This window comes from Aquarana catesbeiana, linkage group LG02 (assembly GCF_042186555.1).
Source record: "Aquarana catesbeiana isolate 2022-GZ linkage group LG02, ASM4218655v1, whole genome shotgun sequence".
In the NCBI taxonomy this organism is placed as follows: Eukaryota; Metazoa; Chordata; class Amphibia; order Anura; family Ranidae; genus Aquarana; species Aquarana catesbeiana.
In genome coordinates, this window is record NC_133325.1 from 607,720,316 (window position 1) to 607,735,988 (window position 15,673).

General features: G+C 41.9%; 1 protein-coding gene across 1 annotated transcript in view; it reads right to left on the reverse strand.

Moving 5' to 3' along the window:
- The window catches only part of SHROOM2 (shroom family member 2), a 347,883-nt gene that overhangs the window by 124,815 nt on the left and 207,395 nt on the right, over positions 1 to 15,673 (reverse strand). Inside the window, exon 5 of the mRNA XM_073616356.1 lies at positions 5,393 to 5,496. Coding sequence (XP_073472457.1) covers positions 5,393 to 5,496 — 104 coding nt within the window. The remainder of the gene's footprint in view (positions 1 to 5,392; positions 5,497 to 15,673) is intronic.

A 15,673-nucleotide genomic window follows, 5' to 3' on the forward strand; every position in this document is an offset into this window, starting at 1 on the left:
AAGGGGTTAAAAACGCACGTGTTACAGTGCTTCTGAATTGCTTTTCAGGTGCTTCAGGGAAAGCTGCCCATTCGTTGCAATGGGCAGGGGCCTTTTGAGAGAGCTGTATTCAGCGCTCCCAAACCGCCCCAAAGATGCTGCTTACAGGACTTTTTCTAACGTCCTGCAAGCGCACCACCCCAGTGTGAAAGCACTCAGGCTTTCACATTCGAGCGGCATGAGAGGTAGTTTTCAGGTGCTTTACAGGCGCTATTTCTAGCGCTAAAATGCCTGAAAACCGCCTCAGTGTGAAAGGACTCTTAAGGATCAGTAAAATTTTTACACATATGTTAAAGCCATGACAATGAGGCACAAAAAAGGATCTTTTTCCAGCAAAGCAGTTAGGATTATCTAGGTCAGGGATATGCAATTAGCGGACCTCCAGTTGCAGAACTACAAGTCCCATGGGGCATAAGAAAAAAAGGGGGTTGAATCGCGCTAAAACAGATTGGTGATCATACACATCATCACCAAACCAAATATTTAGAACTAAGTGAAGAGTTCCCCTTTAGTGTATACATAATATACAAAACACATGTCAAATGAATAATCAATCCAAAAATAAAATGTGATAAGTGATAATAAAAAGTCCATGTATAAAAAATAAATCACCCAAGTGATATGAAAGTATCTTAAAAAAGTTCCAAAAACATAAATTCTTGCTGTGAGAAGAAAAAAGCATGCTTGCTCCACCACCGTGAAATCAGACTGGCCGCTTACCAGAAACTCATGACCCCCCGTTACAGAGGATCAGAGAAAGCTGTTTGTTAATACGGCTCCCAACCACGACCAATGGATCAGAGACCTTATACCGAGATGGGACATCAAAGACTGCAGGGTCAGGCTAAAGATGTTCACACTGACAGGTACTCAGACATCAGCCCACAGCATTGCAGATACGGTCATAAAAAGGAAAAAAAGGCTCCATATAGTGTAAAATCATTGACTTTATTGGATAAGTAAAAAGTTAAACTCACATGTTAGTAGACAATAGTAGGCATGTAGTGTAGTCTGGAGCGACGGCCGGAAGCTCACAGACAGCCCATCCTACTGGAAACAACAGCAGCAATGGGAGGTGACGAGAACACGCCGCTCTGCCCTACGCGGCGTTTCGTGATAGAGTCACATCATCCAGGGAGCCCCTGACCCTGCAGTCTTTGATGTCCCATCTCGGTATAAGGTCTCTGATCCATTGGTCGTGGTTGGGAGCCGTATTAACAAACAGCTTTCTCTGATCCTCTGTAATGGGGGATCATGAGTTTCTGGTAAGCGGCCAGTCTGATTTCACGGTGGTGGAGCAAGCACGCTTTTTTCTTCTCACAGCAAGAATTTATGTTTTTTGGAACTTTTTTAAGATACTTTCATATCACTTGGGTGATTTATTTTTTATACATGGACTTTTTATTATCACTTTGAACATTTTATTTTTGGATTGATTATTCATTTGACATGTGTTTTGTATATTATGTATACACTAAAGGGGAACTCTTCACTTAGTTCTAAATATTTGGTTTGGTGATGATGTGTATGATCACCAATCTGTTTTAGCGCGATTCAACCTCCCTTTTTTCTTATTTAATTTCACTGTGTTTGTGTTACATAGATGAATCGCGGCTATAATGGTTATTGTTTATGTATTTCACTGTAGTGTAGTTATTCCCCTCATTTTTCTTAGCATGAGACATAGCAAGATTCTGACAGTCACAAGCCTGACACCCAGAGGCAGAGGCATGATGGGACTTGTAGTTTTGCAACAGCTGGAGGTCCGCTAATTGCATATCCCTTATCTAGGTGAATGTGAAAAACAGCATACTGGTTAGAATACAATATTATAAAATAGTAATATAGAATATGTTATAATTACCTGAAGAAATGGAAATAATTGTTTTTGTTTTTCTTTTCATAATACAAAAATAGTATATTTAAACTCTACATTTCCATAAAGTACACACACGATTAATGAATTCTGGGTGTATCTTGTAGCTTGGGGGCAAATGTTTATGGCACAGGAAAATGCATGTTAAGGCTGAACTCCAGATAAACAGCAATACGCCACTGAAATGCACCTGTGGAAGCAGTTTTGTAGGACTATCCAGGTTTACACAGCTGGCCTGACCTTTCTCTTTTGCAAACTGTTGTAAACTTTCACACAGGCGCCTCCGCTAAGCGGAATCTACTTGCTCGCTGAGCAGGGGGGGTGACAGGTCAGTGTCTGCTCCGCTATGCAGAGCGGACACACAGTCTCACTCTCCTCTGTGGGGCAAAAGGATGGAAAAGGACTGCCTGTCCATTTCCATTCAATCCAATCCAACGGACGGATAGAAAACAGGTCCACCATCTGTGTGTTTTAAGCTGACAGGATTGGATTGGATGGCGGCAATGCAGGGGCCGATGAGGTCCACCTTAATAAGCTGACAGGCCGACCTAGTCAGCCAGCCCATGTAAAAGGGGCCTTATGCATTCTATGAATGAAGGTAAAAAACCTTCAGTTTGCAGCATTCCCCCCCCCCGCCCCCTAATTCTTACCTGAGCCCCATCTCAATCCAGAGATGTTACTGAGAGCAGTGGCTCTCCTGGGTCTCTTCATCCTCATTGGCTGAGACACAGCGGCAGGAGGGTTGGCTCCTGCTGCTGTCAATCACAGCCAGGGAGGGAGGGGGTAAGGCTTGCTATGGGGGGCGCTCAGCAAGGGGGAGGGGCAAGGTGCGCTGGCGGGAGGCCCGAAAAGAGGAGGAGGACTGAGGCTGCTCTGTGCAAAACCATTGCATGGAGCAGAAAAGTATACCAAGTTTATTATTTAAATTAAAAAAAAATAATATTATATATATATTTATTTCATTTTAAGCAGTACAGCTTGGTCCCCTTCCTGACAGAAAGCTAAACTCTTCGCTCTCTCCTGCTGCCAGCATGTTCATTGTTATCATATGTGCATGGAGGTTACCCAATTTGATACCTTATGTTGCCATTTTCTCCCTCAGTCTAAAGGTGGCCAAATATAGATTTATTTATTTTTTGATCAGCTATATAAAAAAAACTACCGTATATACTCGAGTATAAGGTGATCCGAGTATAAGTCGATGCCCTAATTTACCACAAAAAAATGGGAAAAACGTATTGACCCGAGTATAAGACGAGGGTGAGAAATGCAGCAGCTACTGTAAGTGGAAAAAGAGGGTCAACAATGCCGATCTGCAGCTGTATACCTCCCTGTGTCCTGTGCATGTGTCCTGTGCATATGTCATGTGTCCTGTGCATATTGGCATGTGTCATGTGTATATGTGCATGTGTCATGTGTCCTGTGTATATGTGTCCTGTGTATATGTGCATGTGTCATGTACCTGTGTATATGTGCATGTGTTTATGTACCTGTGTCATGTACCTGTGTCCTGTGTATATGTGCATGTGTCATGTGTATATGTACCTGTGTCATGTGTCATGTGTATATGTGCATGTGTATATGTACCTGTGTCATGTACCTGTGTCCTGTGTATATGTGCATGTGTCATGTACCTGTGTATATGTGCATGTGTATATGTACCTGTGTCCTGTGTATGCGTCATGTGTATATGTACCTGTGTGCATGTGTCTGTGTGAATCCTACCTGTGTCCTGTGCATCCTTCGTGTGCACCGATCAGCGTGTAAGGCGGCCATTCACTGTTCAAAAGCCGTGCCTCTTCCTCGTCCATGATAGGCAGAAAACTCCATTGCCCAGCAGTCAGCCTATCACGGACGTTCTCTCATCCTCATACCACGGATGAGGATGAGAGAATGTCCGTGATAGGCTGTACACTGACTGCCTATCACAGACAAGGAGGCGCGACTTTTGAACAGTGGGAGCCGCTGCCGAGTGTAATGTAGCACGCGCTGGCCGCCGTCTGCCTGCATGACACGCTGATCATGTAGGCAGACGGCGGTGACTCGAGTATAAGTCGAGGGGGGCACTTTCAGCCCCAAAAAAGGGGCTGAAAAATTCAACGTATACTCGAGTATATACGGTACTAAGGATTCCCCCATCCTCACTACGAATTGAGTAAACCTCCCTGCTGCACTATTGCATTCTGACTGAAAGGACTCCTCTGCTGTCAGAATACACTGATTAGTGCTGCAGCCGTTTCCAACAGCCTCTTTCGAGAGAAGCTGATTGTTAGATTGACTGCTCTGGAATCGGAACGGCTATAGATGGATTGAAATTTGCTCACTCCATGCTTAACACACCAAATTGTGATCCATCTATGTCCAGCTTAAGTTCTCCTGTACAAGCGATTACAATAGGCTTAAATAAAGTAAAGGTTTTTATTTACACCAGTTGGTTAAAAAAAAAAAAATTTAATGATCTCTTATAATTGCATGTTCTCCCTGTACCTGCGTGGGTTTCCTCAGGGTTCTCTGGTTTCCTCCCACACTACAAAGACATGCTGCTAGGTTAATTGGCTCCTGTCTAAATTGGCCCTAGCATGTTTATGTATGAATGTGAGTTGGGGACCTTAGACTGTAAGCTCCTTGTGGGCAGAGACTGATGTGAATGTACAATATATTTATGTAAATTGATGCCGCTATGTAAGTACCTGTAATAAATAAATAAAGAAATCATTTTTGATATATCTGCCAGGACTTCAGTTTCACACAGGTCTGATCAGATAGCATGAGCTATATCCAGGTGCACTGATCTTAGTTGGACTTAGAACAAGCAACATTTCAGCACCATTTACACTACATACTAACTCTTTAGCGCAATATGTGACCCAATCAGTACCTATAATGTGCCTCATTTTCAGTGCACTATACTATGATTAATCTCATGGCAAGCCAAACATATTTGGACATTGGGTACAAATACAATACATATAAAGAAAATTTAGTTTAAACACTCAGACAGCCCAGACTAACAATAGCATGTGTAAGTTTGTTCCATTTTAAAAGATTGTCTATTTTTTAAATAATATTCATCAATGTCACAGTTTATTAAAACTGGTAAGGTATAGCTTAAACACCATATAATAAAAATCACAATCAAAAAAGAAAATGCATTTTCTTTTCTGATTTTTGTTATATGATATTTAGGCTATACCTTACCAGTTTTAATAAACTGTGACATTGATGAATATTTATTAAAAAAATAGACAATGTCACAGTTTATTAAAACTGGTAAGGTATAGCTTAAATATCATATAAAAAAAAAAATCACAATCAAAAAAGAAAATGCATTTTCTAGCATGTATAATTATAGATATGTATCAGTTCAGGCTCTGAGCAGAGAGATTATAGTCTGTCACAAGACCTAAGGGCCAATCATCAATACATTTCTTTAGAACAGTCACTGTGTAGTAAGACGAGCAAGGAATAGCACCTTACCTTACTGAAGAGCTCCCTCTGCTACTGCTGCAGTGTGACAAGCTAGCGTCCTCAGCATTTTCCCTCTCGTCGGCTGTCTGCTTCTTCGTGTCGACAACTGCTCCCTGCAGAAAGGATTTCAAAGCCTGCAGTCAGACACCCAGTCATCAAGTTTCAGGATGGAGAAAATCTGTTATTATAGAACCCTGTATTTGTGGGTTTGGTCTGCTTGACAGAACATGAAGCCAATAGTACGCTCTCTTATCACCCTGGTTTGGCTAAAAGTGCAGCACTGTACCACATGACTCGCTGTGAACTACCAGATTTGCTGTGACTTTGCTTTTATTCATTGTGCGCTTATCTTCAAGGAAAATGTAAACAGCACACAATTCAGGGCCAAGAACACTTCAAACGCTTGCAGCCACTTGTTTTAAAAAATACTAGCAAATTAGATGCAAAAATAAAAAACAGCCCTTTAGCAACAACTGCTTATTGTACGTCCTGGCTGGGTAGCTTGAGTTCCATCAAAACACCTAGCTTTCTATTGGAAGGAACGTGCTCTATTACTTTAATGCTGTCTTTAAACCCCTTGTTTGTGCACGCTTATTATACGACTGTTAACGGTTTAATTGAGAATAAATGGTCGTGTCATACTACATTGTCTTGTTGCATACCTTAAATAAACAATAAAAAAACAAAAAATAAATATACAAACTCCTAGCTTTCACGGTTTTAGCAGGTCTGTGCCAATTAGTATATGTATTGAGGAATGGACAGGCCAATTGTTTTTTTTACCAAATGTGACAGATTTGAGAGATTTTGGCTAAGGCTGGGACTTGGATTTTTGTTAGCAGATATGTTTGAGCAACTGAAAAAACGAAAAATTTCTATCCTTAACCACTGGAAGATTTTACTCCCTTCATGACCAGGCCATTTTGTGCTATTTGGCACTGAGCTACTGGCGATTGCACGATAATGCAACACTGTACGCAACTGAAATTTATATAATTTTTTTTTTCACACAAATAGAGCTTTTTTTTTTGGGTGGTTATTTAATCACCACATTTTTTTATTAAAAAAAGACCAAAAAAAAACAAAAAAAAAAAAAACAAACATATTCAATAAAACATTTTTTTAAATCTAATTTCTCCATGAATTTAGGCCAAAATGTATTCTGCTACATGTCTTTGGTAAAAAAAAAAAAAAAATCCCAATAAGTGTATATTGATTGGTTTCCGTGAAAGTTATAACATCTACAAACTATGGTATATATACTGGAATTTTTATTTATTTTATACTAGTAATGGTGGCAATCAGCGATTTACAGCGGGACTGTGATATTTTGGCGGCCAATCTGAAACTGACACTTTGTGGGAACTGACTAACTGCCACGGACATTCCCAGTGACACTATAGGAGCCACCCCGCCGCAATATATGTACTGCAGTGGGCCGTCAAGTGGTTAAAGCAATCCTGCCATGAATAAAAACAGAGGAGGTGACATTGCTAACATTTTGAAATAACAAGCTGCATGGCTGTTTTGCTGGTCCACTAGAGCAGCCTTTCTCAACCTTCTTACCCCAGGAGAATCTTTAAAATAATTTTCAGGTGTCTTGGAACCCCTGTTAAGTTTAGACCATCAGTGGTCACAAGGAAGCCATGAAAAAAAAAAAACACACTGGCGCACAACAAATGGATGGTAGTACCCCAATAGTGGAAAGTGGTATGTAGTCCTTGAAATGGATGTACGCTTTTTTTCAGTCCAGAAAAGGATTTTTCTTAACTTGTTTAATATATAAAAAAAATTGGGAGACAGGAAAAAATTTAAATATATGTATATATAATTTAAGTAGCAGCCATCCCCAGAGTGTGTCCCAGGACTCTGTAAGAAACAATGGAAAAGGAAGGGAAGAGAGGTGCACCTAAGTAGTAGTTAAAAAACGATTTATTGCACAAATAAAATAACACTCACTAGATGTAAGTAGATACACAGAGGTTCTTTAAATGAAACGTCATCTACTGGGGCTGCCGCTGTCCATTTTTACATCCGGTGACATCACTTCCCACTGTGTGGTCCACGGCGGCCAGCTTGGTCTTCCTGGATGCTTCCTGCGTTCCGGCTCTTCCCTGCACAGCCACTGGACCGCGGCAGCCCCAGTGGCTGTGCCAGGTTAAAGAACCTGTGTGTATCTACTTACATCTAGTGTTATTCTATTTGTGCAATAAATCGTGCCTTTTAACTACTACACTTAAGGTGCGCCTCCCTTCCCCCTTCTTGCTTTTCTAGCGGTCATATGGAAAATGCCTCTTACATTGGTGGTTAGTGAAAGAAATGACCGCTTACAGTGTTTGTTAGAAAGCCACTCTATACAGTCAGCTGAAATGATCATTGGTGTTATGGAACTGGCTCTGCCAAGTGGCAATGGTCCTGGAACTATGAAGGCACCATCAGATGGGAGGTCAACTAGCCACAGCTCAAAATAACCGCTAGCAATCCCTGGAAGTACCCTAGGGTTCCACAGAACCCTGGTTGAGAATGCCTGCACTAGAATAACATTGGAAATTCTTATCCGACTACTTGTTCCAGGTCACAGACTCAGTGTTCAAGCAAGACACGTTAGCGTGATACCTGAACAATTCACATATTCAGAAATATGGGTTAGCAGTGCCAGCCTCCATATGTCTCATATGGCAGGTGTATGTAAACTTTTATTGGAAAACCTGAATAATCTCAGATCATGGTTTGGTAAATTTTGAAGTTTCATAGGTTTAAGAATTACATGAAAATAACCCTCCACCAAAATAAAAAGGACAATAATATAATTACAGTCCTGTAAATTATTATTACGCAGGATTTATATAGCGCCAACAGTTTATGCATCGCTTTACAACATAAAGGCAGACAGTACAATTACAATACAATTAAAAACAGTAGAAATCAGAGCGCCCTGCTCATTAGAGAAAAGTTTAAAGCAATCACATGCTCTCTGCTGAATGAGACCAACCCATAAACGGCACTCTTAAGCTTTGCGGACCTCATTAGCCCATGGCTGGTAGTTCAGTATTTGAGGCACCACAGGTTCACTCGTATGGTTGATACTTTTCTTGTATAAATTGTTCTGCTAAGCAGAACTCTCCCCACATTTTCACTCTTTGGCTCCCCAGAGTAAGCTCTGAGCTTGTTATTGTTTAAAAAGGGTGAATAACTACTGGTGGGATCACTCTTCCAGACTTATGTATATGCTATTAAGGTTACCAGATTTTGAAAATCCAGGCACACCCTACTGATCACACCCTCATTAGCAGCCACAATCACAAAACTATGCCCCATTTGTTAAATTGAAAAAAAATGGCAAGAAGGAAAATTGTTGTGGTGTGCATAGCACGCTACAGTGAATTGTGAGTGTTGCCAAACTGCAGTAACAGTTGGACCCATGGTTGGTTGGTGTGCCACTCAGCTTCATTTGTCAATGTGGGTGGTAATATGGATGGTTCTGTGTCCGCTGCTACGGGACTGCCGGTGAGGAAATGGAGCTCGTCCCAGCTCCTGTGGTCACTGAAAGGAGGAGAGAATCAATGCTGATAATAAGGGAGACAACCTCAGCCTGGGCTTCTGCTAAGTCACGCCGCCCCGCGCCTTCACATTAATTTTTTAACTTCCTTATTTTCCCATTTATTCCTATTTTTTCTGTCATATTTACTTTTTTATTCATTTACATTTTATCCATATTATTTTTTACTGTCCATTCATTTCTTATTTTTTATTCTTCATTTTTATTTGATTTTTTTCTTTATTTTTTCTTTCTATTTTTTTTTTGCATTTTTATCCTTATTTCTATTCATTAATTTCTTTATTTCCCCATGCATTTTGGACCATTCATTTCCATCACTCTATTCACATCTTTCTATTTTCACTATTCTCTAGTTTAGATTTTCACTTAACATTTTCCATTCTCCACATATCATTTTCTCTTTTCTCCACAGTTTACTTCATTCTTACAACTTCTCCATATTTCACTTCATAATTCCTCTTTGACAGCCAGAGTGATTAACCACACACCTGCCAACCCTTTACAGCATAAGTGACTACCAATTATGCTTTTATACTCCTCACACGCATGGGATCTCCATCCCCATGACTAAGCTCCAGGTGGGTGGAGCAAAATGCATTGGGGGCATAGCCTGGCAGAAGCCCAGGCTGAGGTTATCTCTCTTATTATCACACAACTCCATGGATGTGCGGCACCAGGGCTTCTCTCCTCCTTTGCTGCAGTAACAGTGGGTGGAGCTTAAAAGGGTATGCTAAATTAAACCTGAACTTATGCTGCTATGGGTCAAGAGAGTGTAAACCATGGCATTCAGGGGTCAGAATTCAGTAATGCATGGAGTTCAGGGGTCAGGATTAAGTAACGCACATGATTAGAAAATGCACAGAGCTCAGAGGTCAAATTTAAGTAATGCTCAGAGGTTAGGATTAAGTAAAACACAGAGTTACAGAAGTCAGGATTAAGTGAAGCACAGAGTTCAAAGGTTGGAAATAACTAACTGGCCCCTCCCTTCTGTCGAGTGCCCCCACAGTAAGCAGCTTCCTATGGGGGCACTGGAGCCGAGTCACAGCTCTGTGTGTCCATTGAGACACAGAACCCCGACCCGGCCCTGCCTCCTCTCTCCCCTTTTTGGCTGACTTTGATTGACAGCCGCAGGAGCCAATGGCGCCACTGCTGTGTCTCAGCCAATCAGGAGGAGAGTCCCAGATGGCCAAGACATTTGTGGACATCGTGCGCTGCCTAATCCTGACCCCTTGATTCTGTGCGTTGCCTAATCCACTATGTGCGCTGCCTAATCCTGACCCCTGGACTCTGTGCGCTGCCCAATCCTAATTAATCCTGACCACTGAAGTGTGAGTTACCTAATCCTGACCTCTGAATTCTGTGTTAATTATTAAGTAACACAGAATTTAGGGGTCAGAATTAAATAACACACTTGTCAGATGGTAACAGGGATAATGTCAGCATCATTCATCGGAACAGAATTGCTGCTTACAGCATCATCCAGAGTAAAGTTGCAGTGAGCAGGCTCCAACTCGCCTTGCAAGTGCCAATCTAATTCTTAAATGGCACGCCTGGAGCAGTCTAAATATGCACTGCAGCATGTATTGCTGCGAACGTGCACGGAGCTCTAGTGCCGCTATTTTGGAGTTGCCGCTTCAGCCATGTGACAGATTGAAGCCTGTGCACTACAAACTTTGCTCTACCCCGTGGTTCCCCGAACGGTCGTTTTCTTAGGAAAAGACAGCTCGCTACTGGGACTATCCCTGGGAAATGGCGACGAATGGCAACCATATATTAATGTACCCAACATACATGTGTTGATTGACATCAGATATCATTTCAGTTAACCTGCCACAAGCGTATTTAAAATTTTCCTGCTTGTTTTGCCGTGATTTTGTACAGGTCAGAAGGTCACCAATGTAAAAAGCAGAAAAACGCCTGTAATCTGCGCTAAAAGAAGCTCATGTACTTTTTTGAGCTTCAGGCATTTTGCTTCAGGTGACAAAACGCTCAGATGTGAACAGGGGCCATTGAAATGAATGGGATTTTGCTTTTTGAGCATTTTTCTGGAGTTTTACGAGCTGAAAACGCTCAGATGTGAATGCAGTTTTACTAATAATCACCACAGACCATGACTATTTAAAAAAATCTGATACTGATGGCTAACTGAACACCGATGTAGAGAAGAACCTCGGAAACTTCAGTTTTGTTAAGAAAAACAATCCTCTGCAAGTCAGTTATATATTTAAAACAAGTGTTTAAGAGACAGTTTTGCATTGTGGATGAGGGTTTTTTCCACACAACTCAGAATGCCTGTACTAGCATCATTCCATTACAGTACAGGAAACGAGCAGTACATGTTCCAGGGTCACACTCCAGCCAGTGCACCCAACATATAGCTCTTTCTCCATCACGGACAGCAATTAAGCTCCCCAGTGCTCTAACAGTACCTATCCAGCCTCCGGACAGTGAATGACAACCTATCTTTCTCTTTATGAGAATCTCATAGAAGGGAGGGACATAATCATTCCCATCAAAAAGGTCACCAAATCTGATTGACTTTATGCCCAAGTTCTCCTCACACTGCTCGTTCCTTTAACTCAACAGTCTCACTCACTTGTTCTGTCCTCAGTCAGCCTCTTTCTAGGATTGCCTGCATAACTTTTAGACCAGTCTCTTCCATAGTGTGATAGGAGCAATGGAAGTCAACATAATTGGATATCTCAAATTTACTGTTTAAACTGCCTACTTAAAGTTTGTCCCAGTATACATTGTCATACTGGGGCAACCGACCAAATACACATCAAAGTTTGTGGCTTCAACAGGCGCATACACTTTTCAGCTTGAAACTCCTAACTGGTTACCAATGATCTTTCTCTGGAGCTCTATAGTGCAGGGATGCTTAAAGTGGATGTAAACCCCAAAAAAATGTTTTAAGACTTGCAGCTTGTACAGTATAGGACTTCATGTCATATGTGCCCAGTCTTGCCACAAAGAGTTAATCCAGCTCTGAGCAGTCCTCTTATATTTTTTTAGTGAGATAAAAACTGATACAGAGAAATAGGAGTCAGTTCTTCCCCCTTACTGTGAGTGACAGGTGATTTACATATCTCATGCAGGAGCCTGAGAGAGACATTCTGTGTACTTCAGATCCCCCCCACCTTTCTTCTCCAGCTCTCCCAGGATTGGCTACTCCACACCTCAGCATGATTGGGCAAGCTGAGATCATGTGGTGACTTTTCTGGGTTTTTACTGGATGTTAGTGATCATACCAGAAGTTCAGTGTAAGAAATACACAGGAGAAATGCATGTTGACAAGGGGAGTGTAGAGGTGGGCAGGGAGTCTACCGACATCACAACTCTACCCATCGAGCTCTGAACAACAGACCCACCCACAGAATCTGCAGGTTTTCAGGACTCATAACAGACAAGGGGGAGACATTTGACAGGTAAGGATACATGCAGGAGGCATGTATAGCCTTATAGATAACCACTATGGCAGTAGTTTAGAAAGGATGTGAGTGGGTTCACATCCACTTTAAGTTCCATGGAGGAGCAAAGTTTAGGATATCAGGCGTCCTATTCCTGGAACAGGGAAACACTGAACTGTCTCCATGGTGGTTTATGGGTAGCAACTCCAAGAGAAGTAAGGTACGTATCCTTCACTACCACTCAGCACTCAGAGAACACCAGGTTTCAACTTCTCCTAGCTACTGCACTCTTCCTCTAAACTGGGTAAATCCGCTAATCCCTAGAAGGAACAATAAACCCATGGAACTTGCTATCTCTATATGTGTGGAAGGTTACCATACAATAATTCCATTTTATACAGCACAGTAAATTGAATGATATTGCCAGAGATCACTGAAAATTTGACAATCTGAAAACAGTTTCCTACATCAGCGTTTCTCAACCTGGGAGTGGCGGCAGAGTCCCCAGGTGGCCACGGGAAAAAGGAACAAAAACGTCCCCAACTAAGGCATCAATCTAGTAATACATTCTTGCCACAGGAACTCAAAAGGCTTTGCGGGCCGCCTGCCTGCTTTCTACCAACTGATGATGTCATTGGTTGCGAAGGGTCGGTCGGACGCTCGCACAGCTTTCTGGGATGCACTCTAGTGGTCTCTGGGATGTGCTAGGAAGACGCTATTCTGTCGGTAGTTGGAGCAGCACATGCAGGTGTGAGAGAGAGGTGTGAGAGAGAGGGACAGAGAGACACAGGGAGGAGGCTGTTCAGCAGGCTGGTTGAGCTCCTGTGAGCTATGGGAGATACAAAAATGTCTGTGGTGGTAGTAAGCAGGTTCTCAAATTTTCCGCCAACAAAACTTTGTTGTTGGAAAGTCCGATCGTGTGTACACACAAGTCCGTCGCACAAAAATTCACGCATGCTCAGAATTAAGCAGAAGGAGCCGCACTGGCTATTGAATTCCCCTTTTCTCGGCTCGTCCTACGTCTTGTACGTCACTGCCTTCCCCACATTCTTAATTGTTGGCCAACATTTGTGTGACCGTGTGTATGCAAGACAAGTTTGAGCCAACAACCTTCGAACAAAAATCCACGGTTTTGTTGGCGGAAAGTTCGATCGTGTGTACACGGCATAAGACTTCTATTTTGCCCTGCATTTTTGGTGTGCTTTCAGAAAACGCACCAAAAAACCAGGACATAATAGAAGTCTACGGGAAACTGCAGGAAGCGCACATGAAAACCATGAGTACCATGCACTACCCCAACGCTATGGCCAAACTGCAGTGAGTCAATGTGAAAGTGCCCTAATTGTCAACAACTGTTATGCAAGTGTAATTTTTTTTTTTATCTAATTGTATTTATGTACAACTACTACTTACTACTGATCTATGAATGCTAGAGGTTTGCAAAATAGAATGTTTTCCCACACCGCACAAAAATGTGCTGCCTTTTGCTTGTTTCATGTGCCAACACCCTTTTGCTTGTTTCACGTGCATAAAGTAGCTCATAAAAATATGTGATGTGTGGGAACGTGCAAAAAAGCATGTGCTTGGATGCACCTCCTGATGTGCCTTGGGATTGTGTGCAATTCTTAAGGATGCCTTCACTGAAAAAAGGTTGAGAAAAGGTTGAAAAACACTGTCCTAGATAATGAAAATGATCAGCTCTCAATAAAATTGGAGTTTTTCGTTAAAAGTTTTTACCACTATTGGGGGCTCTCTTAGTGAGAACATTTACCCTGTCCTGCTGGTGTTTTATCAGACACAAACTGATACAACGACTAGTGGGAGAAAATGCTCTTCCTTTCAGGCAATGCCCAGAGCAGTGGTTCATGTCACAGCTCTAGGGTTTTCTGCCCCATTGTCAACCCTGCACATTAGACAGAGAAGCCAGGGCTATGCAAGCGTATAGAAAAATGAGCAAAAAAGGTATTTAAATTGTGGTTGGTGTTTAATCGTATGCAGTGAGGGGAAGAAGAATTAAGAAGAATTCCACTTTAATGCATTATACCAGCTTGGCATGACCACATTTTCTGCTATTAATTTACTATATGTTGAGTATGATGTGTTATTTCCATTACCTAAGGGGCTGATTCATCATGTTGAAAAATGGTCAATACTTAGCTAGAATAAATGGAAAATTCAGGTCGCTGAGCATCATGGCTGCTTAGATTCAAAATTAAGTTAGGCCTTCAGCTGACACATTTCATGACTGTAGCTCCACAGATATTATCTATATGACTTTTATAAATATATTGTATTTCATCCAGTGCTAAATTTTTCATTATTGTTTAAAGGAACAAACCAATGTCATTAAAGAATGCATGCAGGGTGATCCCAGGTGGTGTGCCAGGTTTCTTGGTCCCACGGTCCTTTTGACTATGGTGTACATATAAAAAATAGGATTTTTTCGTCATACTTACCTGTAAAATCCTTTTCATTGAGTATATCATGGGGCAAAGAATTAGGCTATTTTTCCTTACTGGGTTAAACGTAATCTCCAGGTGAATGGACACTGGTAGATCAAAGTTCTTTGGACAGGAAGTGATCCCCTTTATAACCCCTCCCATACAGGAAGTACTTCAGTTTTGCAGCAAGCACTTAATTCTCAAAAAAGAGGCGAGAGATCTGTGTCCCATGATGTACTCAAAGAAAAGGATTTTACAGGCAAGTATGAGGAAAAAATCCTATTTTCTTTATCATATATCACGAGACAGAGTGAAGCTATTATTCCTTACTTACTAGGACGTCCCAGAGCAAAAGCTGAGGGAAGGGAGACACCCTGCCAAAACAATAGCCATCAGACCTATACAGCAGCCCACAGTACACTACGGCCGAAAGCCGAATCCTCGGCTGCTCGAACATCCACTTGATAAAATTTTGTAAACGTATGCACTGAAGACCAGGTAGCAGGCTTACAAATCTGAGCCACAGATACCCGATGGCGAAAAGCCCAGGGAGGTTCCTACACCCCTGGTAAAATGAGCTCTCACCCTAAAAGGGAGGAGCCCTATGTTTCTGTCAGGGCTGGGCTCAGCCCTTCCTTCTCTGAGCTGACCGCTCAGCTGTCGGCTAATTGCCAGCTCCCATCTCTCTCCACAGTTACCCAGCTGTTGTTGATTCTGCTCGTCAGTCCTGCCTACTTAAAGCCGTCCAGCTCACTTGATCTCTGCCTTAGCCTTTGTCAACATCACAGAGACTTTCTCCTGCGTTCCTGTTGAAGACTTGCTCAACTGACGTTCCTTCTGGCTCCTGATCCTGCTTGCTGCACTACTACGTTTATCTCTG